The sequence below is a fragment of the Cyanistes caeruleus genome, chromosome 3 (assembly GCF_971803275.1).
Source record: "Cyanistes caeruleus chromosome 3, bCyaCae1.hap1.1, whole genome shotgun sequence".
Classification (NCBI taxonomy): Eukaryota; Metazoa; Chordata; class Aves; order Passeriformes; family Paridae; genus Cyanistes; species Cyanistes caeruleus.
In genome coordinates this window covers 5,029,763-5,057,011 of record NC_141703.1, presented here as the reverse complement: position 1 = coordinate 5,057,011, position 27,249 = coordinate 5,029,763, and the positions used below count along the sequence as shown (strand labels likewise).

The 27,249-nt window shown below is 45.6% G+C and overlaps 1 protein-coding gene and 1 long non-coding RNA gene across 2 annotated transcripts; one reads left to right on the top strand and one right to left on the bottom strand.

Annotated features, from left to right (window-relative positions):
* Nucleotides 1-11: 11 nt before the first annotated feature.
* On the bottom strand, nucleotides 12-10,363 carry LOC147653894 (uncharacterized). Its single transcript, XR_015284034.1, has 5 exons — nucleotides 9,750-10,363; nucleotides 5,444-9,574; nucleotides 5,084-5,226; nucleotides 882-963; nucleotides 12-111 (listed from the first exon to the last, which is right to left on the bottom strand). It is a non-coding gene; the product is annotated as an uncharacterized LOC147653894 (long non-coding RNA).
* On the top strand, nucleotides 10,344-27,249 carry LOC111927639 (uncharacterized). The gene is made up of 5 exons (XM_023924568.2): nucleotides 10,344-12,325; nucleotides 23,217-23,841; nucleotides 24,771-24,917; nucleotides 26,246-26,395; nucleotides 27,017-27,249. Exons 2-5 carry the CDS (start codon nucleotides 23,613-23,615, stop codon nucleotides 27,022-27,024), a joined length of 534 nt encoding a protein of 177 aa, XP_023780336.2. The 5' UTR covers nucleotides 10,344-12,325; nucleotides 23,217-23,612; the 3' UTR covers nucleotides 27,025-27,249.

Here is a 27,249-nt window from a genome sequence, read left to right as displayed (position 1 = left end):
TTAGTACTTACCTTCCAAGAACCAGACAAGAATACTTTTTTCCTGAAAGTATCCATATAGATCCATGAGAAGTCCATGCTCTGTTGCACAGGCAGCAGCAGCTTCCTTTGACTCCAAAAACAAGCAGGAAGCAGAAGGTTGGCACTTTTGACACAAATGTTCAACTCTTAAAAAAAATAATCTCTGAATTCCAATATGTTATCATGTCACTGTGAACGAAGTTCCTAAAACTCAAATTCTTAAGTGTTTTACTGCAGTAAATAACTCTGAAATGAGCAACAGGTTGTAACTTGACTGGAAAATTCTGAAATTACTGAAATTAAATGGAAGAGGAGCTTCTTTATGCCCTGCTTTCCCTCCTTTCCTCTGCTAATGGGACGATACAGATCCCACACACTTTGTGTCTCTTAGTGACCTCAGTGTGTGGATGGACTGATGCCAGCCAGGCAAAGGACAAAATATCTGAAATGCTGCTGTGGTTTCCTGATTTCCATTTAATACAACAATCTCAGCTATTTTTAGGCTGGGAAATGCCTGATTGTTTGACACTTGCCCTTTGTAAAAATCCTGGGGTGAAAGTTGTCAATTTTAGAATTGATCGCCGGGGATGGTGTGGGCTGAATAATGGATAATCTTGTCAGAGCTTTCCAATACCAGCCAAAATTGATCTTATCATCTGATCAGGTGCTGGTGATCTGCTTGAGATGTGGTTTTGGATGCAATCTGTGTGCTTCTAAATCAGTATTTGTATCACCACTGCTGCAAGAAAGCGATGGCAGAATCAGAACTTAATTTTTGCTGCAATGTGTTAGGTGAAATTTGAGAGAAAACTGCAAACCCACATGAATTGTCAACCTCCACTTTGTCCTGTGGATACAAACCTTGATATCACAGGGCACTGCACCAAAACCTTTCACCCTGACTGAAGAAACTGCAGTGCAATGGAAACAGCACTTCCCAAACCTGCATGTTGTTAAAAAAAAAGGAGAATCATTATTGCAAAGCTGGAATTAACTTCAACTGACAGAAGCATGACAGAGCTACCACAAAGTATGTTGAACCCTCGTGTAACTGAGACATTTTCAGAAGAGTTTTAATGTTCAGTGCTCGTTATCATGACATTTTCACAGCCCAGTGAGGCTGAGAGTTTAATATTATCAGCAGTCTGGAGATGAGGGTGCTGCTCTTGGAGCTGACCGTGTTGTTATTTCATGTTTCTGAAAGGAACACTGAAAATTCATTTTGAGCTCTTCTGTTTCTATAAAAAGACTGTATGATAAGTGTCCATTGTGGTCTGCTTTTGTATTAAAGAGAAATCCAGTGTAAAATGTGGAAAGCTACTGAAATCTTCCCAACCAGAAGCCAGATCGATGACAGTCACTTATGGGTAGACCCAGCCCAGTGAGCCTGCAAATCTTCCTTCAATCTTCCTTCTGATTTCTGTTAGACCCCCTTGCTGTGCTGTCTTAATAATGCACAGGCAGGATATAGAATCACAGAATCATGGAATGGTTTGGTTTGTAAGGGACCTTGTGTCATCCAGCTCCAACCCCCTTGCCAGATAAAAAAGTCACTCCCTACAGCTGGATTTTTTTCCCCCTTCAAATGCCATTAACATTCATGCCAGAGGCTTTAAAATAATCACAATATTAACATATTTGTTTAGATTAAGTGAATATACCTGGGGGTTTAGGCCATTTGCTGTGGGAGGTGTTTTGTACAGACACGGGTATTGTGTTTTATTCAGAGATGTGGGACTGATGAACTGGTTTTCAGTATTACAGCTGGAATAAACTGGTGCACAGAAGAGTAACTTTCCAAAGAGTTTTTAAGGCAGGTTACCAAACCTTTCCTTTCCCTTGGGATTTCTTCTCTTTATTCAACAAAAATAATTCTCAACACCGCATGTGCAGGTACAGAGGGCTGCCAAAGCAGGAGGGGCTGAAGGCAGCTCTGGTTTAAGTAATCCTGATTAGGGGTTTCATGGTAAACACCTTGGGAGTGTTTTATTAGGGGAGTGTGTATTTGCCACATTATTAAAGATGCTGATGAAAAAGCCTCTGGTTTGTGAACTCAGATCACTGGTGTGACACGGTGAAATTACACCACAGTGTCCCTTAGAAACACAACCTGCTTGTAGGCACAGCCTTGCAGAAACATGGCCCAGACTGTCAGGAAATTAATCCAATGTTATTCACATGCTGGACTTTGCAAGGAATGCCCAGCATGTGAAGAAAAATTCTTTTGCCATTCATCATCTGTTCCTGTCACCATGACAATTTAGTCAGGAAACTGAGACAAAGCTGTTAAGTTTGGATGAACCACAAGTGACTTTTTTTCAATATGCAGTTTTCCCAGACATTCTGAGAAATATCACATGGATGAACTCTCCTTTGGCCAAGCCAAATTTCTTCATCTTTTTCATTTTTTTTCACCACTTGTGATGTACAAATAAGCAGGAAATTTCTGTAAAGAGGCAGAGATAAGCATTAAAACAAGAGCCTAAGATTGATGTCTGAGGAAGCCAAAGTGCCTTCTGAGAGGTGACATGCATTTAGCTTGCTTTTGACATGCTTTTAACACATCCTGCACCAGGTGCATCCCAGCACAGAGGTGGGGATCTGCCCAGCTCTGCTCTTAGGACAAGATTCAAGTAAGAAATGTAAGAACTGTACATTAGGCTTAAAAAAAAAAAAATTAGATCTGGCTCTTCACTTTTTAGATTGTCTCCAATAGCCAAACAAAGCAGGTTGAAAGCTTTCATTCTAAGTGTTGCACTGTGCATCCTGCTGGTTCTGGTTCCAGCCTCCTTTGAGCCCTGAAAGCTGCACACACTCCAGCATCTCTGTGAGTGTAGCATTGGTTTAAGATCCACAGGCCAAATTTATTTCCTCCAACAAAAAGCCCTGTGAGAAGCAGTATCAGCATTGTGGGCACCAAGAGCCCCAGATTACATGAAGCACAGTAAGAAAGGAGCTTACCTGCTGTGTTTGACTTTAGGGAAGGTACAAGGAAGTGTTTCTTATCTGGCCTGAAAGAGCACACTTGATCATTGCCTCTAATCTCTCTTTTGATGTGTTTAATGTGAGCAGAGGCTTCCAAGTTTGTTTAGTTGCTTTTGTCACACGTTTTCTTGCTGGTGGAGCTCCAGCCCCAGTAGAGGACAGCAGGTTGTGGCCACAGCATCAACACCAGGTATATGAGTATGTTTTTGAATAGTTTGCACCATTTTTGGCAAGGGAGAGATAAAAAACACACCAGTCTAATGAGTTGTCAAAAATATGACCAGACCAGTTTTTCCTGATGAAAATAAAACTGTCTCCATCACCAACTCGTTTCCCTGAAGAGAGCTTTGATAGCTGCCACTCTGAGCAATGCAACTGTAAAATGCAATGAGCAGAAGGAAAAAAGATTATTTTTTCCCACCTCCTAATGCTGGAGCGTATTTACTGAAGGTAAATGCAGGCCCAGGGCTGGCAGCTGAGACAGGAGCCTGGCCTTGCCTCAGGCACCCACGTCAGAGCTCTGCTCTGAGCCTGCCAGCCATAAATTCCTCCCCCTGGAGCTCTCAGGTGAGAGGGGGAAGGCAGGGAGGGAGGGATGAATGAGAAGGGAAGAGAAAAGAACAAGAATGCCTTGAAACACCACAGCATGAAGCACTTAGAGGAAATAATTTGCCCTTAAAATCACCAGTAAATCGTAATTCCTTTCTACAGGTTTCCCACTGTTTGAAGGACATTTTACATAGAGGATCAAGAGGAGGGGAGTTTTAGATCCTTTTCATACAACTCCATGTGTCATTTATTTGGTCACCTTTACTCTTTATCAGAAACAAATTTGAAATGCTCATAATCATATGAAGCCCACAGCAGATGGCAGCATAAAGCAAAATTTTGCCTCCATCCTCTGTTAGAAAAGAAATAAAGGCTGAACAGTTTGTGCCTCAGCCACCAGCAGTGGGTAACACAAATGCATTTGTCACTTTCTTGGCTGTTTGAGGAGAGGATGCTGAGGAGACGCAGATCCCCCAGCAGAGGAGGGGACCCTCAGGCACCTGGGAGTGAGTTCAGAGCATCCACAGACCTCCCCAGGTCTCCTCTGGTGGGTGCTCCCCAAATTCTGTGGCTGCTGTGTGCTAGTGGTGCTGGCTTCTCACGCTGTGGGATGCCTTGGCAATCACAGCCTCAGGATTTCTCATGCTTTGATATATTTTTATTTTCAAACTATTAAAAAAAATTACAGTGGGATAGCAGTAAGCTGCCACTGCATAGCTGGCTTTGATCCAGAGAGATCTGTTGAGCAGTTTATTATCCACATCTCCAAATACCTGTCTATTCCCAGTGGAACTTACAACTGGGCATTAACAGTGAAAAAGAACTTATTATAACTTAGAAATTATTTTGTCACTCACCAATGACAGAAAGAAAAAAGTTTATTTAGAGGTTTAGCAACCTTCCTTTTTATTAGCACTTTTACTAGGACTAGGATAGGAACTTACAGGCCTCAGGGCAAAAATAAGGGCATCACATAAAAATATTTCTGCACAGGTACCCAGTGCTAGACACTTACAGCCATGTACAGATAACAGAATTTTAAGAAAATGCTTAAAGCTGGTAGGGAAGTGGAAGTTGAATTTCTCCAGAAACAAAATACTTAATTGTCCCATGGCTGCAATGAAGAGGGAAGAGAAAGGGGATACCTATTCAAGATTTCCTTCACCTCCTCTTCCTGCCTCTCCCTGCAGAAGGAGGAAATCATGTGCAGGGCAGTTGGAGATCTCTGTGTCCCTGCCCCTCCATGGCTCTGCATCCCCACATCCACCCACGCCACGGTAATCCCTGATTTTTATAGTTCCTCCTCCGCAATACCCCAGATCCTCTCTGCCTCACAAGCCCTTTGCTTTCTCCACAGGTGTCCCTGTGTCCCTAAATTCCAACCTTCCCTCTGCTGGCTGTCCCTCAAGTACCCTGCCCATGGCACTGGCAGGAGGCAGGGCAGGCACCAGCCCATCAGCCCAGCAGCTGATGCCAAGCCAAAGCCTGCAACATTCCCTGCTTTTCCCTCAGTGGGAACAGGCACAAACCTGCACAAAACTTGTCAGATGTTGTTATCGCTGTTTCAAGAGTTTCTCCTGCTGTTTCTCTCTCAAATTCTGTCCAGCAGGTTCAGGAGTGTTGAGGTTTAACTCCAGTCCCAAGCAGCTGCCTCATTCCCCTTCCTGCCACACTGGGGAGGAGGATCACAAAGAAAAGGTGAACTTTGTGGGTTGAGAAAAGAACACCTTAATAATTGAAAATAATAACATTAATAAAAACAACAACAACAATAAAAAGGAGAGAGGGAAAGAAATAAAACCCAAGAGAAACAAGTGATGCCTAGTGCTCACCACCCCCTGACCAATGCTCAGCCCAGCCCCTCACAGCCAGCTGCCCCCAGTTCATACATTGAATATGAGGTTCCATAGCACGGAATATCCCTTTGGCTACTTCAGATCACCTGTCCTGTCCCTCGTGGCTTCCTGTGCAGCTCCTCACTGGCAGAGCATGGGAGACTGAGAAGTCCTTGGTTTAAGGTGATCACTACTTAGCAACAACCAAAACATCGTGTGTTATCAACGTTATTCTCCTGCTAAATCCAAAACACAGCACTGCACCAACTACTGAGAAGAAAATTAACTCTATTCCAGCCAAAACCAGGCCATGGAGTGGTTGGGGGACTGGGAAGCCCAGAGGAAGGTGGGCAGATGTGCTACCTCCTTGCAATAAACAGGCAGAACCCCAAGGTATAAGATAACCTTAAGGTTTCATTCCCTTCAAGAGTCAGCACCTTCTCCTCCTCCTCAACTCCTCATCCCTCTGGGACGGAGCCTTTTGTCACACTGCTCTGTATTCGTATCCCAGTGCCAGTCACTCCTGGAGCATCCTTGCACTTTTCCTGCTGTCCATGCACAGGTGTCGCTCGCAGCAGGTCCTGTTCCCCTGCTCCTGTGGTGTCTGGGCACTGCTCCTTCCCAAGGGAGCCCCAGCCCCACTGGCCACCTCATCCTTCATTCTTGTGCAACTGAGCCCCCTGGGTGTTTGCAGAGAGAGGAGGAAAGCAGAGAAAGGAATGAAGCCTCAAACCGCAGATAGGCTTGAAAATAAACATAAGCCAGCGAACCAAAAATGGAAAAAATGCCTTAGAAAACTTAAAGAACTTTACATTTGTGGTTTATATCCAGAACCTTCTGCTCCCCCCTTTCACAGCCCAGGAACACCCAGAAGGGTGTGTTTGGTGGAGATTGGGCTCCACAGAGAAACTCGAGCCCAGATCAGTGGCTGCAGAGGCAGAGCACACCTCACTGCCTCGGATGGCTGCAAGGACTCAGAGCTGTTGCCCTCCCTGGGGCAGCAGATGGAGCAAACTGGGAGCATCCCAGTTTATGTGGGATAAATAACAGCCTCTGGCAGCCCTGCCTGCTGTGCAGTGCCAGATGTGCTGCACTGGGATCAGCCCTTCCCAGCTCTCTCAGCCCATGGGCCACAGTCATTTTAAACAAAGTCAGGACCATCTTGGACCATGCAGCCAAATGATTTTTTATTCACAAGTAGAGATGCTTCTTTATTTATGTGACTTCCCTTTTCCTGTTCACTCACATATATGCATGGACATGTGTCCATATTTATAAAGCTCTTTTCTTTATGCTTTTGGCAGCTGCTGTGCTGGCCAACAACAGCTTTGGTCACTGACAGATTGGGACTGGAAATTCAGAAATGCTGCTTCAGGTGATTGATTAATTAATTCCCTTCCCATTGCAGATGCCGATTCTGGGACCTGAAAATTCTGGTGTCTGTCTGAGCTATGGATTTGCTGTATGGATTTGCTGGAGAGGAAGGTGATGACTGCTGTTCCAGACAGCCCCCTGAGTGCTGCCAGCATCCTTTGTGAGACACCAGGATGGCACTGTGAGACCCATCCTCACAGGGACTCGCAGGACACGGGGGGTTTGTCACTCATGAGAATCACACAAATAACAAGACTCCATAATTACTCAAGAGTGAGGACTGCAGCAGAGCAGGGATGGAGCCAGAGCCATCCCTGGGATAGGGGAGCTATCAGGAGAGCTTCCAGCCCATGAGGCATCTTCTCTCCCAGGAAGGGCTCCTGCAGTCCTGAAAGGGCTGCCCCTTCCCAAGGGCTGCCTGTTCCCAAAAGCTGCCTTTTCCCAAGGGCTGCCTGCACCCAGCTGGTGCCTGCCTGGGGTAACCCCTCCACCCCAAAGCTTGGCAGGCAGCAGTGTCACCTTTCCTACCCCACTGACGTCACCAGCTCTGCAATGTTGACTGAGCCTTACTCAGACCCTATGGATAGCAATTACTGCAATGAGTGTAACATTTAATGACCTCTCTTTATCCCCTGTGGAAGTTCCTGGGAAGCAATAGAAACCACAGGCACACACGGGAATTGGGCTTCTTCCAGGCTTTTTAACCAATGGTGGTTTTTCAGCAGGAAGAACTGCAGCTCCACCAGACCCATAATCTCAATTTCCTCAGTGCTACAACCTCTGCTCATCATCCAGCAAGGCAGGGAGAGCCTGGAGTGGAAGGACTGCACCACTGCTCTGCCTTTTACCTGAAAGCACAGGTACCAAATCTACCAAACACTGGTAAAAAAAAAGGAGGAATAATAACAAGCCTCTCTGCAAATCCTGTCTTCTTTGGGCCTGCCCGTATTTGCCTCACTAAAGAAAAACCAATTTCTTCTCTTTTTTCCCCATCACTTGCAGCGCCTGTTCATTTTGTCCCTAGGACTGAGCACTGCTTGAAGGCTTCCCATCACTTGCATAATTTAAGAAGCAAATAGAAAATATTGCTGCACACACATATAAAAGTATTGATCTGGTGATTCACAGTATTGAAGATAACTTACGTAGCACCTGGCAGAAAACACACCCAGTGATAAATGAGAGCCAGGCTGGTGGGAATGCCCAGCTTGATGGTTGAGCTTCCCTTTGCCCAGGATCAGCCATTAACCTGCTTTAAATGTACTAAAAACATGTTAATCAAAAGTGACTAAAAATAATTAAAACAGTAAAAAAGCTTCACAATTAAAATCAGAGTGTTTGAGTAAAATAAAAGCCTCAAAAGGGATTGTTTCCTTTAGATACACATCCTGCCTAAAGCCTGCAGATGGACATTACCCTGAATCCTGACCACCTCCCTGGCTGTGGGGCAGCAGTGACCCAGAGACAAAGCTCAGGAGTTTCCTTTTCAGCATCCAGGATCTATAAAATCCAGCATCTGAAGTTAGCCTGGGCTGCTACATAACACTTCATAGGGAGCTTGCTTCACTACCAAGGAACACTGAACATTAAGTGAACACTGTGCTTATAGCTGTAAAGTTCTGTGCAGAGGTAAAATGTAGCTCAGTACAGGATCATGATGGACATAGCAAACAAAGACAATTTGAGCACTGTTCCTCAGAAAAGGAGGGAGGGTAAGGGTCGGGATACCAATGATTTTTGTTTCTCTGAGCTCTGGTAGCACAGTCACACACAGATCTGCTTTCCCAGCAGTGCTGCTGTTTGAGCAGATCAAAAATAACATTTTTCTGAATCAGATCAGGAATTATTGCAGCTTCCTTCTTTCTTGAGTTGGTGAAAAGCTGGTTTAATTTTGGACTGAAACCATCCAGCAGCTCCAAGGGAGCAGCCCCATTCTACCAGCAGAGAATCAGGAAGTAAAGCTGTGTTGCTGCATTCAAATTCTGTATGGGTGCCTCTCACTCTGTTGTATATGTGACATCAGGAAAAATAAAGTGGCATTGAGAACATACCTCAAGGACTGTGCTACAAAAGATCAAATCAATTTTCATTCCCCAAGATAAATTAACTCAAAAAATAAGCCAATATTCAGAAGGGAAAAGAGATTTTCTAAATGTTTAGTTAATCTGCTAAGTGTAAGATTTATTTAAATAAGTTTCTAGGGCATCATCCTGTACGATCCGTGCTGTACACAGCTCAGAAAGGCTCCAGTGCCTTTAACTGTCCTGGAGAAGGAGGAGTAGGAGAGGTACCGGGTCGGTCAGAGTGTCTCAGGTGTTGATTGGGCAATGCTCTGTGAAACAGGACAAAAGGATTTGTGCTGTGTTTGTGCCCAGGCAGGGTGGGACAGCCTCAGACCTTCTGGCTGGACCTCTGGGCCCTGGGGCATCCCAGGTGAGCTGGCTGCAGCTTCCCAGGGGATGGGGGAAAATGCCTGGTTTAGGCTCAGAGCAGGCTGAAATCGGCCACCCTGCTGACCCAGCCCATCATCACTGCCACTCGGAGCTGAGGGGCTGTGCTCGAGCCTCTTGCTTGTCACAGGGCCTGTCCTTGGTCACAGGGACCGTCTCGGGTCACAGGGCTTGTCCTTGCTCACAGAGTCATCCTTGCTCATGGGACCGTCCTTGGTCCCAGGGCTGTCCTTTGTCACAGGGACTGTCCTTGGTCACAGGGCCTGTCCTTGGTCACAGCGGCCTGTCCTTGGTCACAGGGACCGTCCTTGGTCATAGGGCCTGTCCTTGGTCACAGCGGCCTGTCCTTGGTCACAGGGGCCTGTCCTTGGTCACAGGGGCCTGTCCTTGGTCACGGGGGCCTGTCCTTGGTCACGGGGGCCTGTCCTTGGTCACGGGGGCCTGTCCTTGGTCACGGGGGCCTGTCCTTGGTCACAGGGACCGTCCTGGGTCACAGGGCTTGTCCTTGCTCACAGAGTCGTCCTTGCTCACGGGACCGTCCTTGGTCCCAGGGCTGTCCTTGGTCACAGGGCCTGTCCTTGGTCACAGGGCCTGTCCTTGGTCACAGGGACCGTCCTTGGTCACAGGGACCGTCCTTGGTCACAGGGACCGTCCTTGGTCACAGGGCTGTCCTTGGTCACAGGGCTGTCCTTGGTCATAGGCCTGTCCTTGGTCACAGGGGCCTGTCCTTGGTCACAGGGACCGTCCTTGCTCACAGGGGCCTGTCCTTGGTCACAGGGGCCTGTCCTTAGTCACAGGGTCGTCCTTGGTCACAGGGGTCATCCTTGGTCACAGGGGCCTGTCCTTGGTCACAGGGGCCTGTCCTTAGTCACAGGGTTGTCCTTGGTCACAGGGGTCGTCCTTGGTCACAGGGGCCTGTCCTTGGTCACAGCGGCCTGTCCTTAGTCACAGGGTCGTCCTTGGTCACAGGGCCCGTCCCTGGCACTGCCCAGTCTCGTGGCATTGCTCTCACACCACAGCCAGGCCATCCCCTGTGTTCACACCTTTGAACAGCTGATGTTCCCAGCTTCCAGCACTGCCTGTTTGCACAGGGAAAGGCAGTGACAACCCCTCGGAGGCTCCTCAGGGACACACCAGCAACGTTTTGGCTGCAGGCATAGAGAGGGACCAGTATGAATAGAAAAAAATACCAAATTAAAGTGTGAATATTAACATATTCTGCCTTTGACAGCAGGCCAGGATCAGAACCTACACTCTCTAAGCAGCCTTTGCTTAGAGGATTGACCTGTGCTGGGGCTATTTATATAATCTGAGTTTGTGGCTATTTTAGATGCAGGACTGGCCGCCCATCAGTGGAAGCCAGGGCAGGTGTGGCCCTGACATCAACAGAGGGACCCAGGAGAAGCTGTCACCAGGACCCTGTGGCATGTCATGGGGTTTGAACCAGATGATCTTTAAGGTCCTTTCCAATGCAAACCAGGCTATGATTTTGTGGCATGCAGCCTTCAGGGACCAGCCTGTGGTGTGGTGCCAGTTCTTCCAGGGCTGGGGCATGGGAGGAGGCACTTGTGAGTACTGGGGTGATCAAATGCCACTGTATGCTGATAGCAGGGGTCTGAGCACGACCAGGGAGCAAGAACAAAGGCTAGGAGGAGCTCAGGGTAATCCTGGTGCTGGCCTGAGCCAAAGGAAAACAATTCTATCTCGAGGTCATTAAGTACACAAATTAACCAGAAAAAATCTATTCCTTGCTCCTGCAGCAAGCTCGAGCATGGATGTGCTCAGATGCTGGTGAAGGGAGGCAGGGGAAGGGGGAAACACAACCCCTCAGAACTCCTGGATTATGGAAATCTTTTAAACCACCTGTGCACAGGAACCATGACAGGGAAGAGAGGCTTGGGGATGGATTGGGATGCTCACACCGGGGTGTTGGGTGCCCCAAAGCAAATTCCCCAGGTTCTGTGCAGTGCTTAGAACTCCCAGGAGTTCTCCAGGTCCCATGGGCTATTGCAGCTGGCACTAAGGGTGCAGACAACCAAACTGAGCCCTGAGGGAGAGCACTCAGGGACTTGGGCATACCCAAAAGTGCTCAATTTGTACAGAAAAAATAAATACCTCAGGTGTCGCTCTATTAGGAACGGCAAGAATGAATGACACAGACTCTCTAGGAGTCAATCAGGAGAATTTCTCTTAGTTCATTACTTCAGGTCTTTTTTATAGACCGATACGTGGAAAGTACAGAAAAGAAACTTATTGGTTAGTAAACTACTACATCATCATTGGTCAGTAGGGCACACCATCCCCCGACCTTGTCCTGCAAAGAAAACAAGGAACAGACAAACAGCACCTGCAAGGCTGTTTTCTGTCTCTGAGGATTGTTTTAAATCCTCCTCATGAATTCTCAGGCCACTTTCTCAGGCAAGACTGAGAAAGCTATGTGGCCTGCAGTTTCACATGCTCTCTGTTTCAGAGTTAGCATCTACACTCAGGTAATTAGTCCCTTCATATTTCCTGTCCCAGTATTGCTGAAGAAGAGGAAAACTGGAGGAAAACATGGAGTTTGCAATTATCAGCCCTTCCCATGCAGCCTTCAGGACTGGCTCCAGAGGTGCAGCTCCCTCAGGTCAGGGATTGCCCTAGATCCAGGGTCCAGCCATGGTTGGGGCAGCTTCTGCCCTCCTTGTGGCCCAGTTAAAGCTCAACTCCTGCTGTTTCATCCCTGGACACTTGTGGTTTCAGGGAAAGTGGGGCAAACAGTGCTGGGCTGTGACTTCATCTCCCCCCCCACCTCCTACAGGGATCTTGCATTTCAGATGGGTTTTACTCCCATGACTTCAACTCTGAATAATTAACCACACCCCACAGCACGTGGAAGAGAATTTTTTGGACTCCATGATCTCAGAGATCTTTTCCAACCTAATTAATCTGTGATTTCAAAACCAGCTTTGCTTACTTTTAGGTCCAGGATGTTTGTTATGGAGAACTGGAAAGACACCATCTAAGTTTAGCTGGATGGCAAGGGGGTGAAACAGAGAACCTGCTGAAATCTGCTTCTTTCATCCTGCTGCTTTCCTGAGGAGAGAGATTGCCAACTTTCTTCTGTGAGGATGAGGTAGGCAAGAGCTTGGAACAGAAGGCTGTCTCCCAAAACCTGGGAAAGAGGCTGATTTAGCAATTCCAGCCTTGTTCCTGCAGGAGCAAACACTGACCCAGCAGGAATGGAGGGGCTCAAGACAGCCCTGCTGCCTCCCAGCGTGTGAAGGCAGGTGAAAAAGGGACTGGTCACCTCAGTCTGGGGTTGTTGTTGCATTTTCCTGGAATCAGATTGAAATCCACCAGCCCAAGCAGGAATATTTGCTGGGCTGTTTTCCCTGGTGACCATTGACAGTCACATCAAGCTTTCTGAAGCCATCAGTGGCCCACACCGAGCTTCAGGTGACTTGTAGTCAGAGGGGTAACCTGAAGTGCAAGCAGGAACTCTGGAGCTGTTAAAGCAAGAATTCACTATTCCATGAGCATTTTTTTTTCATATTAAAATGTCTAAAAAGGTACAAGGATGGTAAGAGAAAATTATTTCCTTCTCCTAAATCTTACCTTCCTTTGAGCTGTGTCATGAGAGAGGGATGAGTTCAAGACAGGAATGCCCCAAACTTTAGTGAAGCACAGGATTTAAGGCACATCTGCTTTGTAGAAGTCTCTGTGCACACAGCCTATTTGATTTAACCAACTAAAAAGAGGAAGAAAGAGAGAGAGATTATTGAAGAGTTCGTTTTCTCTCCATCAGTCCCACAGACAGAGGACTCACATTTTTATATCCTAGAGGAACATAAAGATTATAGGTGGAACACATAAAGCCATTTGTCCTCATCCTCTCCCCATTCATTCTTCCCTTTTGCTGCAACCATGGCACAGGAATTGGTCTCTCCAAGGATACAAATAAACTTGTTTTCTTTCTTTCTATTAAAAGGTGAAGTGAATGAGATTAGGAAAGTCCCAGAAAGTCCTGTTGGCACTAGGATGACCCACCTAATGTGAATAGGAGCCAAATATTCATGCCAGACTGAAGCCCTGACCCTGGTAACAGCTAAAACAAATTAATTTCACCTTCCAATGTCTGGATAAAAAAAGGGAGAACGACAAGGTTGCCCTTTAAAGAACTTCCCAGATGTCCTCTCACCTGAAATCTGTTTTTTCAGGAGCATTTCAGCTGAGGGTGTCCCATCATTTCACACCCTCTGCAGGTCTGTGTTTCCCAAAGGCCAGGAATAGGGATCACTTGCTTTGAACACTGCAAATCTCTGAGCCCAATGTAATACCAAAAAATTCACCAAATTAGGGCTTGCAATCATGTTGTTACATCATGCAGTTACAATAGCCAAGTTTAGTTCCAGCACGGGAAGAAAACCTCTGACTGAAAATTCCTGATGAGTGTGTTCACTCCCGTAACTGGTAGGGAACGTTCTAATCAAAGTTTGTATAAAACTACTCTTAGGAATAGCAAACAAAGCATTTACTAAATAACAGTTACTCTGAATAGATCCCAGCACAAACAGCAGGGCTTGTAGAGGTGGCAACAATTTAAGTTATTGGCAGGTCTTTTTTCTTACTTTCCCAATGCAATTTCATTAAGTAAAAGTATCTTAAAGGAGCAAAGAGACTGAGCCAGGGATTTACCTCCAGTCCAGGCTAGAGGAGAGAATGAGGGGAAAAGCCCCAGTCCTGAAACCTTCAGGTGAGAGCAGCTGGCTGGGGCTCCCAACTTCCAAAGTTTCCTTCTGACTCACATAATTCCCCTCTCAGCTTCTCCCCTTGCAGGTGGCCCTTCTTAATGCAAACAATTAAATGGGCATTAGTGAAAGTGGCTGCTCCTGTTGCTGAGTGAGGAGGACATTTGGAAGGCAGGAAAGGGTGCCTGGGTTCTTCAGAAACTCTTTTTTACAGGGGTCTCATGTTCTCCACCAAGGTTCCAAACCTCTCCTTTGTTATCGAGGAGGTGAACAAAGAGGTTCTGAACCACTCCAAACAAAGTCCGACCAGGCTGGGACTAAAACCCAGAAACAGCATTTGTAGAGCAGAGGAACTGTGGGTTCCAACAACCAGAAGCTCACAGTTCAGTTTGTAAGTAATGAAACCTTCTGTCAGCAGTGGGTGCTGCCACTGCAAAGCCCTTCACAGGATGGGTCAGGCTGAAGGTACCACAGTGGCTCATCCCTGTGAGCCATCCTCTCCTCCCTGCCCAAGCAGGTGCATCCCAGAGCACAGAATTATGTCCAGATGGCTCTGGAATATCTCCAGTGAGAGACCCTTGTCTGCAAAGTGCTGTGTGCCTGTGCTCTGCACTGGTGACCAGCTCAGAATTTAACACAGTGGCTCTCTAAAGGCATAGGAAGGGGACATTTGCCACCAATTAAGCATTTTCAGTGGGGCAGGGCTGGTGAAAGAGCTGGGCTGCTTTCCTTTATTTACCTGCCTGGCATGAAAACGCCTGTAATGCTGTGCAAGAGCCTGTTCCAGCTTTGGGCAAACTGGTTTTACTTTGGGAGAAAAGCAGTGTTTGTTCAGTGGCTGTGAAATGAGAAATGCTGTGAACTCCCCCTGAATTTGTGAGGTTTGCATCAAGTTCATCCGTGGCAAAGCCAGCTCTCAGCACAGGTGTTTCTCCTCACAGATGCTGGTGCTGTTGCCCTTCCAGAAGCCTCAGTGGCTTTTACCACAGTCACTGGATCTCACCAGCACGTTTTTAGGGCTGACACCAGCATGTCCCCAGCCCTGTCCCTTCCCCAGCCTCCCTGCACACCACCACAGCTGTCTGAAACAATGCCCACACTGCTGCCCAGTTCTTTTTTCTCTCCCAGTTCCTTTTCCCCTCCGTTCTTACTTGCAGTCCCTTCATTGCAGTCCCCATCATTAGCTCCCACAGGACTCTCAGTAGCATATCTGTCTGACACAGGCAGTTTCACTGCTATAAATCCTCCACAGCCCATTGAATAGAGACCTTTTAATTAGGTTTTAAGAATTTTCCCATTAGCAGAGAGACATTGAGAATTCAGGTCTCATTTATGAAAAGCAAAATATGTTAGTGAGGGAAGCTGTTTGGTTTACTGCAGTATTAGCATTTCCCCCCCTGTATTTATGGGCATGGATTAATTGCTGTTTTGCTACTGTGGACAGAAATATGTTTGACAATTCACTTTATTGTGCTACAAATGACAGATTTAAACCAGTGATCCAATGTGAGAGCCCTCTTGGGCTACTGCATTGTCTGTGTGACATATAGAGAAAATGTGAACAAAGTGTTTCATCATCAAAATTTGATTGCTCTGCTATTTGCACCAAACTAGCTTTATGTTCTCACTATCAAAGGGGTTTTCTGGCTTCAGCTCTCATTTTGTTCTGAGGATCTGAGATAGGACTTGATATGAGGGTGGGGAAGATTGAGCCAGAGCCACAACCTTGACAGGCTTGGGAGGGTAAAGCTGTGCTGCCTTGGGCCCTGGACACACTTGGCCACAACACGAAGGCAAGTGTCCTCTTCACGTGTCTTGCCAGCTGCTGGGTATTCCAGACTCAGGGAATTCATGAACCAGCTGTGGTATTTTTGGTGCTTTTAAAAGCCCAGATGGATTTTCCCTTCCAGGAACTGTTGCAAATGGCTTTTTGTTGAGGTGACAAGGACCCCTCTTGATTGCTGCCTGCCCTATCCCAAAACACCTTCAGGCCAGGAAGAGCTGTCACAGCGCTGGTTTGCCAATTCAATCCTTGCAGGCACCAAGTTTCTGATTCAATCAGCCCATCCTGACAAAACTTAATGTTGGAAAGATCCCAGCCAGCTCTAACAGCCGTGTTTTGATCCTGCTGGGTGCATTTGATCCAGTTCCTGCTCCTCAGCTACAGATCAGTGAGTGGCTGCATCACTTTTTGTGGGGTTACTCCAGGTGAGCAGGACACAGCAAGGGCAGCCTCAGGTGCTGTTTCTTCTGCCTTCATCCTTCATCCCAGCTGGAAACCTCCAACGTGCTTCTCTAGGCTGAGCTCTGGCTTCTGCAATGCTTTCACCCGTAGTAACTTGTATAAAAAAAACACAGTAAAATAAGATGTTCTTGTTAAGATTTTCCCATCTCAATTTTTTTTTTTCTTTCCTGATTCTTGGCAGAACTTTACAGTTCACATTGTATGCCCAGTCTCTTAAAAAATTTTAAAGTGAAGATTTCAAAGGAATTTCATAGCCACCCTTTTTTTTTCTGTTGAAATTTCTACTTCTTTTCTTTCTACTTTCTATTTTTTTTTCTATCATTATTTTGTTAAATCCCTTGAAGAATTGAACTGAATAGAGACACACTTTTCCCCTGTTCTAGATCTCCCACTAATCATCATATATCAACTCTTGCTAACACTGGAGCTTAATATTTCTCTCTCTATTTTTAACCACATTTAATTGGTGCAGAAGAAACACTTCCTGGCCAATATTTCCTCCCTTCACAGCCATCAATGAAAAGAGCAATAAGTGAAACTTGCTAAAAACAGCAATAATCTTGACTCTGCTCTGCCAGCTCTGTAGGTAATTTTTGCTGTCAGCTCAGCTGAGCCAGCCCAGGTCACTTTCTAACCTCAATTCTTTTACAGACCCTGTCACACTGTACATCCCTCTGAGCCTTTCCAGTCCTCACCATCAGCTGGAGACAGCAGTTTGGGCAGTATCTTTTTGCTGCCCACTTTCGAAATCACTAGGGCAAAACTTCTTTGAAATGACCTTTTCCTCCCACACAGGGTCTTAAGGCTCGCTTATTATTTCCTAGGTCTCCTGCTTCTCCTATTTCAGGCATTTCTCATTTGTATTTATCTCTTTAGCTATTTGTGTCAGCAATAACCTTGCAGCCCTTTTCCTGCATTGCCTGGTTTTCAAAGTTTTGATCACTGTTCCCATAGTAGCAAATGAGAGCCATGGGTCCTTTTTTTTTAATATCTTATGTGTCCCAAATAATATTCAGTCCTTGACAAGTGAGGTGAAACCCAGAGCTCTCAATCTGCTCTAAGAAACCGCCAGAAAACGAAAGGGGTAACATTTCCTTTTAGCTTGCAGGGTGAATGGCTGCTGACCCCTGCCTGCTGCTGTTTACACTGCTAATTGCTCTGACATTAATGAATGAATTACGCTAAAGTGATGCAATATGGGCAATATCTATCAGCTGTTGCATGCCATTGCCCTCAGAACTTCAGTGTTTGGGGCTGCTGGGTGGTCTCAGTGAGCCCCTGTCCCTGTGTGCAGGTGAGAAGTGTTGGCTCGTGCCCCTTGCACGATGCTCTTTCACTGCACCTGCAAGAATCCCTCCCTCCCACCAGGCACCGTGGAAGGGAACAGACCCAAAGACCTTCTCCACATCACAAGTGGTGCTGGATTTGGGTCTTCCTTCTGGGAATCACAACCAACCCCCAGGCACGGGCTTGCTTTAGGTTTTGGTGTGTTTTGGAATGATCTACGAAGCTCCACCCATCACAGCACCTTCCATTTTCCAAACCAGTACATTTTGACCACGTTCAGTATTAAATCCAGACTAGATTATCTTGGTTTTGAGCTTGAAACTTTCACTAGACGATTTGAAAAGATGTCCCTGAGAAATGATGCAAGTCAAAAGATGCAATGATAAAATCATGGGGTCAGTCAGACTAAATGAATCCCTCCCTAGCCCAGTTCCCTGAGCCAGTTACAGGTGCTCACAGGAAAACTTCAACAAGGTGCAAAGATAATCCAGTCATACACCACATTATTCTCATTTCCCACTCCTGCTCCATCATTTCATTGAATGCCTTCTGGTTGCTTCATTCTGAGAAATTATGAGTAACATTTTCAAAAGTCCAGCCAGCCACAGGCAGTGATACTTTAACAAACATACCCTTCCAACCTCCAGGGACTTGAGGCTTAGACATTTCCTGAGATAGATGTGCAGTTTGGGGATTTAACAGCCCCAAACAGTTTTTCTTCAATGAGTTCACCCAGTTGTCTTTCAGACTTGTGGAAAGTTTTAGCATCCACAGCTGAGTTGCATCACATCCCTGTGTTAGGTGGTGAACCATCTTCCTTCATGTGCTTCTAACTTATCACTGAGACTTTTATGTTGGATGGGACCATGAGCTGTGCCTCCTGTGACCTGTATGGATCTGGAGAGACCTGGTGTACATAAATATTCCTGATGTGGATGCTGTCCCACACCGCCATCCCCACCACGGGACCTTTAGAGGCTGGAGATTGAAAACACAGCATGAAAAAGCAGACACAGAGTGGGTTTATAAAATGGAAAAACTTTGTAAATCTGTGATTTTCTATTCCTTGCCTAAGAATTGTTAATCTGTCATTTGCTTTTCTCACGGTTGCTAAGCACTGAGCTGGTGTTTTCACAAACTGTCTGTTATCCTCCATATGCTCCTGTCATCCTCACACTGCACTCACCATAACCTGAGTGATCCCAGTCAGCTCAGGGTCCTTTATTGCAACTGAAAAGGTGGGATTGCTCCCTTCCCAGGTGTGCATCACTCCACATTTCCAGACATGATGCCATCCAACTCTGCAGTCACTCCATTTTGTACAACCCATCGCAGCAACTGCCTCATATTTTTACTGCCACGGAAATTCTGTGTCACCAGCAGATTTTGCCCTCTCACCTCCCCTTTCAGATGGTTTGTGAGCCTGTTAAGCTGCAAAGGTCCCAGCACAGATTTGCAGGAGCCCTCTCATCACCTCTCCCCACAGTGCAAACCATCCTGCCCTCAGCTTGTTGACCTGTTTTTATCCAGGAGAAAATTTCCCCATCTATCCTGTGACAACTTAGTTCCCACACTCCTGAAAACACTTTTCCATAGCTCATTGCTCTCAGGAGCCAGAGGGCTTTTCTCAGCATCTTTTCTAATTACACTGTCTCCTTTTTAACTCAGGGCAGCCAGAACATCACAAAGGGACTGGGACCATACAAGAATTATGTTTTCTCCTTTGTACTCCTTTCCTAATAACTACTGAAAGCAATTTGCCTTTTTATCACTTTGAATATTCAGCTGGCACATCCACAGTGATGGGAAGTTGTGTGTGTGACAGTAGCTAATTTGCAGCCCATCTTGGTGATTATATACTTGGGTTACTCTTCCTCTGTGCACTTTAGTTTTTATTTCATTTACCATTTATCACCCAGTCAGACTTGTAAGATATTTCCACAACTGTTCAGCTAGCTGCATTTTTTTAAAAAAATATGAAAAATAATTCTGAATCATCAGCATATTCATCACTTCATTATTCACCAAGCTTTCCTGATCATGTATGAGCATGTTGAGCAAAAATCTTCTCCTCACCCCTGTGATTGCTGACTTTTGTCTCCTATTTGAAAAGAAGTTATTTGTTTACCCCTTTGTGAATTTATTTTCCTGCAGTGTTTTTTCTATTTTCTTTATTTTACTTGAAAAAAAAAAAAAAAGACTTTTTTTTCCTTCTAGTAGCCTCCTTTACTCTCTCATTTAATTATTCTGGGTCTCTGTGTGCCTGAGGACATCCTTTTCCTACTTTCTGTTCAGTGGTAAATATGTACTGAGTTTTTCATACTGTGTCTTTCAAGAGCACCCTGCTGTTTGCCAGCATTTCACACATTTTACTCTTCCTTTAAGCTCAGTTTAGTAAGTCTCCTTGATTTATTTTTCCCTTTTTGGACAGTAATAGGTCAGGATTTGGACTCCCTCATTGCCTGTGGCATTGTAAACTGGAATGCATCACAACCATTATCAGAACAAGACCTTTCAGAGGCCACATTTTGAATCAGATTTCTCAGGAGTTTCCTCCCTTCTCTGGGTCCCTACAAATCTGATGAGGTCTAAAAAAGAAACAAAATGCATATTTCCTTGCTTTGCTGGCTCCAGCAAGTGTGTCCTCTTCTCCACAGGCTGGTCCCCACCTCATTTCAGGAATGATAAGGATTTTCTGGGGTTATTTTGGTGCTCACAAAAACGTGATGGTAATGCTGAGATCATGAACTGCTTGGAGATCCCAGAAGCATTAAGGAAAATGATTGTCTCAGATCTGTGTTTCTAAACTGGGCTTTGCAGTCACAATCAAACCTTTTCGTAGTTTATTGGATGCTGAAATTCAGGCTTTTAGATCTTTCTCAGCTCTGAGTTACACATTTGATTAACCTCAGTAATTAAATCTTTCTTTTCACCTTGGGCAAGGATGTTTGCCACAGAAATGTGACAAAAGTCCTCTTACAGCACTGTCTGTGGTTTGTAGAAATGACATATTCTCTGATAAAATATATTCCCCTGAAGGAGTTTGATCTCACAAAGTTCAAGTTGATTTTGACAACTGCATTAATACATCTGTGGTAGGGATCTTTATCAAAGCCATGGATCTCGGGGGTTATTTTGAACTGTCCATTTTCAAAATTAAGATGTAGGGTTTTTTCTGGTTTTTGACCCCTCAGTGTTATCTGCTAGACAGACAAATATTGTCCTAGTTTGAGGAATTTCATGTGCCAGCTCGTACTTTTCTGTGCCTCGCAGAGCTGGAAGGAGCAAATTGCAGACACCCCTCTCCTTTGCCACTGATTTTTTTCTCTGTTATGATGATTTATTTTAGAGAGCACTTAAAACTTGGGATTTACTTTGTGGGCTCCTAAGCAATGATGTTGGCCCAGTGACAGATTTCTTCATGTCAGCATTCAAACTAACAGTTACCACAAAATGAAATTCCCTTCAGGACACAACGCTCCCTTTAGGATGAAAATCAAAATTGTTTGCTGGTTATTTTAAGTGAAAAGAGGTAGAAAAAAAATATCCTTATCCTTCAAAAGTTCTCCATTAGAATAAAGAGTTGTAGGCCGCCACCAATCCACTGCAAGACCCAGTGCCAGACATGGTGATTTCTCCATGTCACAGAATCACAGAATCACCAGGTTGGAAGAGAACTTCAAGATCATTAAGTCCAACCCAGCCCTAACACCACAACTGGACCATGACACCAAGTGCCACATCCAGTCTTTATTTAAACACATCCAGGGATGGTGACTCCACCACCTCCCTGGGAAAACCATTCCAATATTTATCACCCTTTCTGTAAAAAACCTTTTCCTAATATCCAACCTGTATTTCCCTTGGTGAAACTTAACTCTGTCCTCGCTGGGAAGGAAATGAGAGCACCACAGGGCAGCTAAAAAGGACCAGGGGAGGGTGGGGAGGGAGAACACAGAGCCTGGAGAGGACACGGAGCCCTCCAAGCCCCTTCTGGACCTTGCAGAGCCTGACATCCTTCACAGAGTTACCTAAAGGTTTAGGTAGGTGCCGGCCTCACAGAAGGAAACACATTTACAGGGAAACCCCAGATAATTTTCAAGGCTTTGCTATATAAACATATTAAAGATCTTTAAGTAATCCCCTGGCAGAAAGCAGGCAGCCCATTTCTTGCACTGTGTTTGCTTTGAGATGCCAATCAAACGCTCTTTCCGCAGCGAGAGCTCGGGGCTAGATTTGCCTTTGTGCCCGCAGCTGGGATCGGGCCCAAGAGGTGACAGCCAGCAGATAAGGGCTTAATTAATGTCCAGAAAGGAGCAGGAGCAACAAATGTTATCTGCAGTTTCAGCTGACTCACGCGATGGGCTGATAATCCACGGAGGGCCGAAAGCAGCACGGTCCCCTCGGGATCACCACGGGCAGCGCTTCAGCCAACCTCACTGCCCATCTCCCAGGCCCCTGGAAAAACTGCCCAGGACTTCTCTGGACAGGCACCGTGGATGGAAATGGATGGAAAACTGGATTTTAAAGTCTTGAGTCTGATGTTTTCTCTAAAAGTGTGATAGGAGCTGCTGGGTGAGGGAGAACAGCCCTCTCATGCCTGCAGCCTGGTGTCTTGTGTTTTGTCTACACAAAATATCTAATTTATGAATTGTGACTCTCAGTGAGAAATGCCACCCATGTTATAAGTGGGGATGGATATAAATAGAGTCCACAAGGTATTGAATAACCTTTAGGAAAAAGAACCCTATTTTTTTTTTACCCTTGTAGAACAAAATTCTTCCCACTTTGTTGGAAATACTTTTCAACAAATGAACTTCCTCCAAAACACAACCATGGGAGCTGAAAGTTCTCACTTTGAGCTTTGTAATGGAAAAATGCACCAAAAAAAGATTAATATATAATATTCAAAAGCAAGAAGACACAGGTCTCTGAAAGATAAAAAAGTACATTGAATCTCTTTATTTTGGTGATGAACATGAAGGGTTACCTGGAGGTTTTCCCACAGGAAAAGTGATGCTGCAGAGCACCCAAGGGGCTGCAGCCTGTCCTACCTGCTCTGCAGGTGCCTCCTGTGGGGAGCATGCAGAGATGGTTCCACCATCCCACTGCTTCTTCTCCCTCCCTGGCATTGCTCTGATTGTCTTTAAGAGTTGACAATTAGCGAGAAGTTAAGAAACATTACAGTAAATGGTAGAAAATGGTCTAAAAGGAAGATTAAAGCTTTCAGCAGTCCAAGTCCCAAGTCTTGTTGTCCCAAAACAATCCAAAGGCTGCCTGGGAGACCACCTTTGAAACCAGCAGAAAAGCAGTCAGGAAGTTATGAGGTCAAACATGGTGTTTCAGAAGTTTGTTTTTGGCAAAACACATGCAGCTGGTGTTGGATGTGTTGGGAAGTGCTGCTCTGTTTTGGGGGTCAGGCAGAGGGATGGGGACAGCCCCTGTTGTGGCACCCCTGGAACAGGACCTTGCACAGGGCAGCAACTCCCAAATAAAACTGGGACACTCTGGAGTGATGCCTGGATGAGCACAGCACCTGTGGGGCAGGCTGAGATCATCCAGACACTCTCATTTCTTCTCTTGTGTCTCTGTGCTGTTGAACCTCTTGGGCTTTTGGGGTTTGTTTTTATCCCTGATCTTGCCTTCTTTTCCTAAATCCCCTTTTGTGGAAACCAACAGTGGCCTTATGTGCTCAGTGTTTCTCAGTCACACCTTCCATTTTCTGTGTTTATGTATTTTTTCAGGTGCACAGTGGTCTCCTGAAGCTTGGAGGTCTCACAGCTCCAGCCCTGCTCCCTTACCTGTTTCAGAGTAAGCATAACCAAAACCTTAAGGCCAGGGAAAAATCGAGGCAGAAAAGAGACACTGGGTAGAAAAGACATGTACATATTTTTCAGTAGTGACTGGAAAATAAAACTTCCCAGAGGTCTAAAATAGTCCAAAGGCAATGAAATCAGAGCACAATAAAATCTGGCACTCAGAGCCAGAGCCTCTGGCATCCAGAGGCACCCAGCAGCATCCATTTGATAGATTATAGGATCACGTAATAGATATGTATCTATAGGTATGTAATAGATATGTGATCAGTAACTCTCAGGAGCCCAGAAATTTATCTCTGGGATATCACAATATGCACGGCAATGCTTCCTAACCAAACAAAAGAAAACCCAACCTTCTGGGTGAAGCTTCAGATGGAACAATGTTATCAGACCTCGCTGGGCAAACACGAGGAGCGCATAAAACCCGCGGCCTCCAGGGAGAGCAGCACCTCTCCTCTTGCAAGAGCCATGGATCTCAAGGTGCTCTGTGCGCTCTCTGTCACCCTCCTCGTAGCCCTCAGCACCCTGGCAGAGGGAATTGCACCTCCAAGTAAGTACATCCATGTGCTGTTGCCTTCCAGGTACATGTGGGACCCACTGGCTGCAGCCAGAACCTGCCAGCTTTAACAAGCCAGACAGCAAATGGCTTTCTGTGCTGCTACTTATTCTCCAAGTGGAGCCTACTTTTTAATTTTTATCAGAGAGAAAAATACCAAAATGTGAAAGACTGCAGCTGAACTCTTGTGTTGTTGGAATAACCAAGAACCCGCTGTAAAGGCAGAGGTCACTAGAACAGGCCCAGGGCTGGAAGAGGAGCCAGCTTTGTCTAAATTTTCTTCTGACATTTGGTTTATGCTGCTTTGCCATGTGAATACAGTTTTAAAGGAGCCTATCTGCCTCCTCATTAAAAGGCAAGTCATTTAGACAGCTCCAGAAGTGGAAAGCGAGTAACTCAATGACAGCTGGAGGACAGCTCCAGAATTTCTTGGTTGTGGCTGACTGTGCAAATGACTTAAATGTTAAAAGCAGCTATTTGCAGATCATCCTGTACTTTATAATCACCTGTCAGGAATGCAAAGATTTTGTATCTTGTTTTGTATATGTTTGAATATCCACTGGACCCTTAAGTCTTTTCCTCTTCACATGAGATGGACAAAGCAGCAAACATTTAATAGCGTAATATTTGAAGTTCTTGGGATTTCCCATTTGGTGTGGTCGATTTGAAGCCCACAAACCCCACTGGGCTGGGCTGGCTTGGCTGCAAATGAGACCACAGACTCTCAGAGTTTGATGTACAGCCAAGACCAAAATTGGTAGTGGTTTAAAGGCAACTTTTAAACCACCCAGGCTGTGGTCTTAGCTGGGAACTGAAAAGATGGAAAGCATCTAGGGAAAGAGCATTGTTCCCAGTGAGCATTTGGTAAACACCCCTCCATAACAAGTGTGCAAACTGTAACTTGCTCCTTCTGTCCTGAACAGCAAAATGCCAGTGTAAAGTGGTTCCCAGGGAGAGGACAAACTGTGGCTACCCAGGGATCTCAGCAGCAGAATGCAGGAAAATTGGGTGCTGCTTCAACGCTTCAGTCCCCAGCGTCCCCTGGTGCTACAATCCTAAACCAAAGAAAGGTAATATCTCTGCCAGAAACACTGACTTACCTCGTGTTTAATTGTCCAGAAATGTGTGCAACCAGGGAGCAGTTCTGCTTTTCTCCTTAGCCCAGAAAAATGGGCACAAATCTCTGTTGGGAGACCAGAGGCAGTAAAACACAAAATCAAGCCTTGCTTACCCGTCAGACTTCTGCTTCATCCTCTTCACACAATGTATTTCCTCTTCCTTCAGGCTTCTAGTTATCAAACAACTTGTGCTGATTACTTAGAGACATTTCTATGTCATTTGTGGTCTTATCCATGGGCAGAGCAAGGGATGCTCAGCACTTATTTAAGTGGGTTTGCTTGTTTGACATCTGTCAGCATCCTGCTTCTATTTTTTACTATTGCTTTCTCAGAGAGGATAACAGCTGCTCTCCCAGTCTTTCAAGGATTAGCTGTATATTTTACATAACTGTGTTAAGCAGTGGAGTGTAATTAGCAGCATTAATTAACTCAGTGTAAGCTACATTTGCTGGGCTGACAGCACAACTCCTTCTTAGGAGAACTTCAGGGCAGTCTCAGCAGTTGCACAGGTGACATGAAAGGAAATGAGGGGTGCAAAGGCAATGTTACCCAACAGAAGAACTTGAAATAAATTGAGAATAGTCAACAGGGATCAGAAGTACAGTAGGAAAAAATAGTTTTGCTTTTGAGCACTGCTTGCAATTCTTGTAAACCTTGAAAAACGAGCAGCAGCAATTTAGGGTGCCATTTTCATAGAATTGGTTTTCTGAGCAGAACTGCTCTATGAGAGGAAAACTGAAGTATTCAAGTCGGGTCCTATAATCTCTTTACTTGGGATTTTAGTTTTAAGTGCCTGGAAGAGCTGTGATTTCCTCCTGAAAGATTTATTTCCCTTCTGTAACTTAAGCTGGCATGCAGAGAGGGCTGGGTCACCCTCTCCCTGTGGTAGCCAGGCTGCTCTGAGGTTAGCATAGGGTCAGGTCATGGTCTGAGGCCAGGGTATGTGTAACCACTACAGGAGACACAGGACTCTTCACCCCATTGCTGGATTTAGGAAAGGTAAAGATGGGCTGCTGCCAGACACTTCCAGGGGTGAATTTTGCCTCCTCTTGTCCCTGGGGTGCAGCAGCAATTCATTATCCTTTGGAATTTAGTTTTGCCTGGGAGGCTGGGTGAGGATTTGGACAAATCTGCTGGCAGAAATTGGTTCAGAGAAGGTCATCGTGGCCATCACATCAGCCCAGTGACCTCACCTTTGATTTGTGAATTACATCAGCAGGCAGAGGGAACATGAAGTAACACACTGTCCTTCCTTCCCTCATTATTTTTGCTCCACACAGTGAGGAAAGTGTGTCCCAACGATCCCTACACCAGGATAAACTGTGGCCACCCTGGCATCAAGCCCAGGGAATGCACGAGGAAGGGCTGCTGCTTCAGGGCACACCCCGCTGGTGTCCCCTGGTGCTTCTACCACCGTGTCGTGGAGGAAGGTAATGTCCCACAGGAGATGTCCCCCGTGTCCCTCTGAGTGCTTCATGGCTCCTGGCAGTGTCCCAGGCTTGGTGTGCTGTGCCAGCCAGAGGGTGGGAGCAAATAAGGGTGGTTAAACCCTAAAAAAGCAGCTTCTTGTACAGAGAGTGGGGTGTTGCTGATGCATCTGAGCCTGGGATCTGTGGGCAGTGTGCCATTCTGGGCTCAGGTGTGAGCTCAGGACCCCAGCTAGTCCCAGAGTAGAGGTGCAGCCACCCAGCTCACATCCACCTTATCAGCAGCATGAGAGATAAAAGGCTTTGCTTTGGAAATGTGGAATGAAACTTACAGAAATTTCTGATCCCCAGCCAACTTTGTTTTAGTTGGGATTGACCTTTCAGGATATTTAATAACCAATAGCCTCAGCCACACTGTGTTCTGCACTACTTACAATTCACCATAATTCGGTTTTACTGATCTGGATCATAGCTGGGAAACACATCTACATATGGGGATTGCTCAAGATGGCTAAAAAATTGCATTTTGGGTGTCCTACATTGAGGCAAAACACTTCCTAGCATCTTGTGTGATTTATGGAGAAAACATGTCCCTTAATCTGCTTCTCCTCTTTACCTCCCCAGCTTGTTAAAAGGAGAAACTTCCATCAAGAACTTTGCAATCTTTGGATCTACTCCAACAGAACGACAGACGGAGGTCCCAACTCAGACTTTGTATTTTGCAACAGCCATGATTTCTAGGCTGCTTTTTTATCTGGGATTGACTCCTTTCTGATGAAAAGTTACTGGTAGCTTTTATTCTCTCAGTAGGCTAGCACCACACAGGTTTTCACTGTAATAAAAGAGGTACGACACAA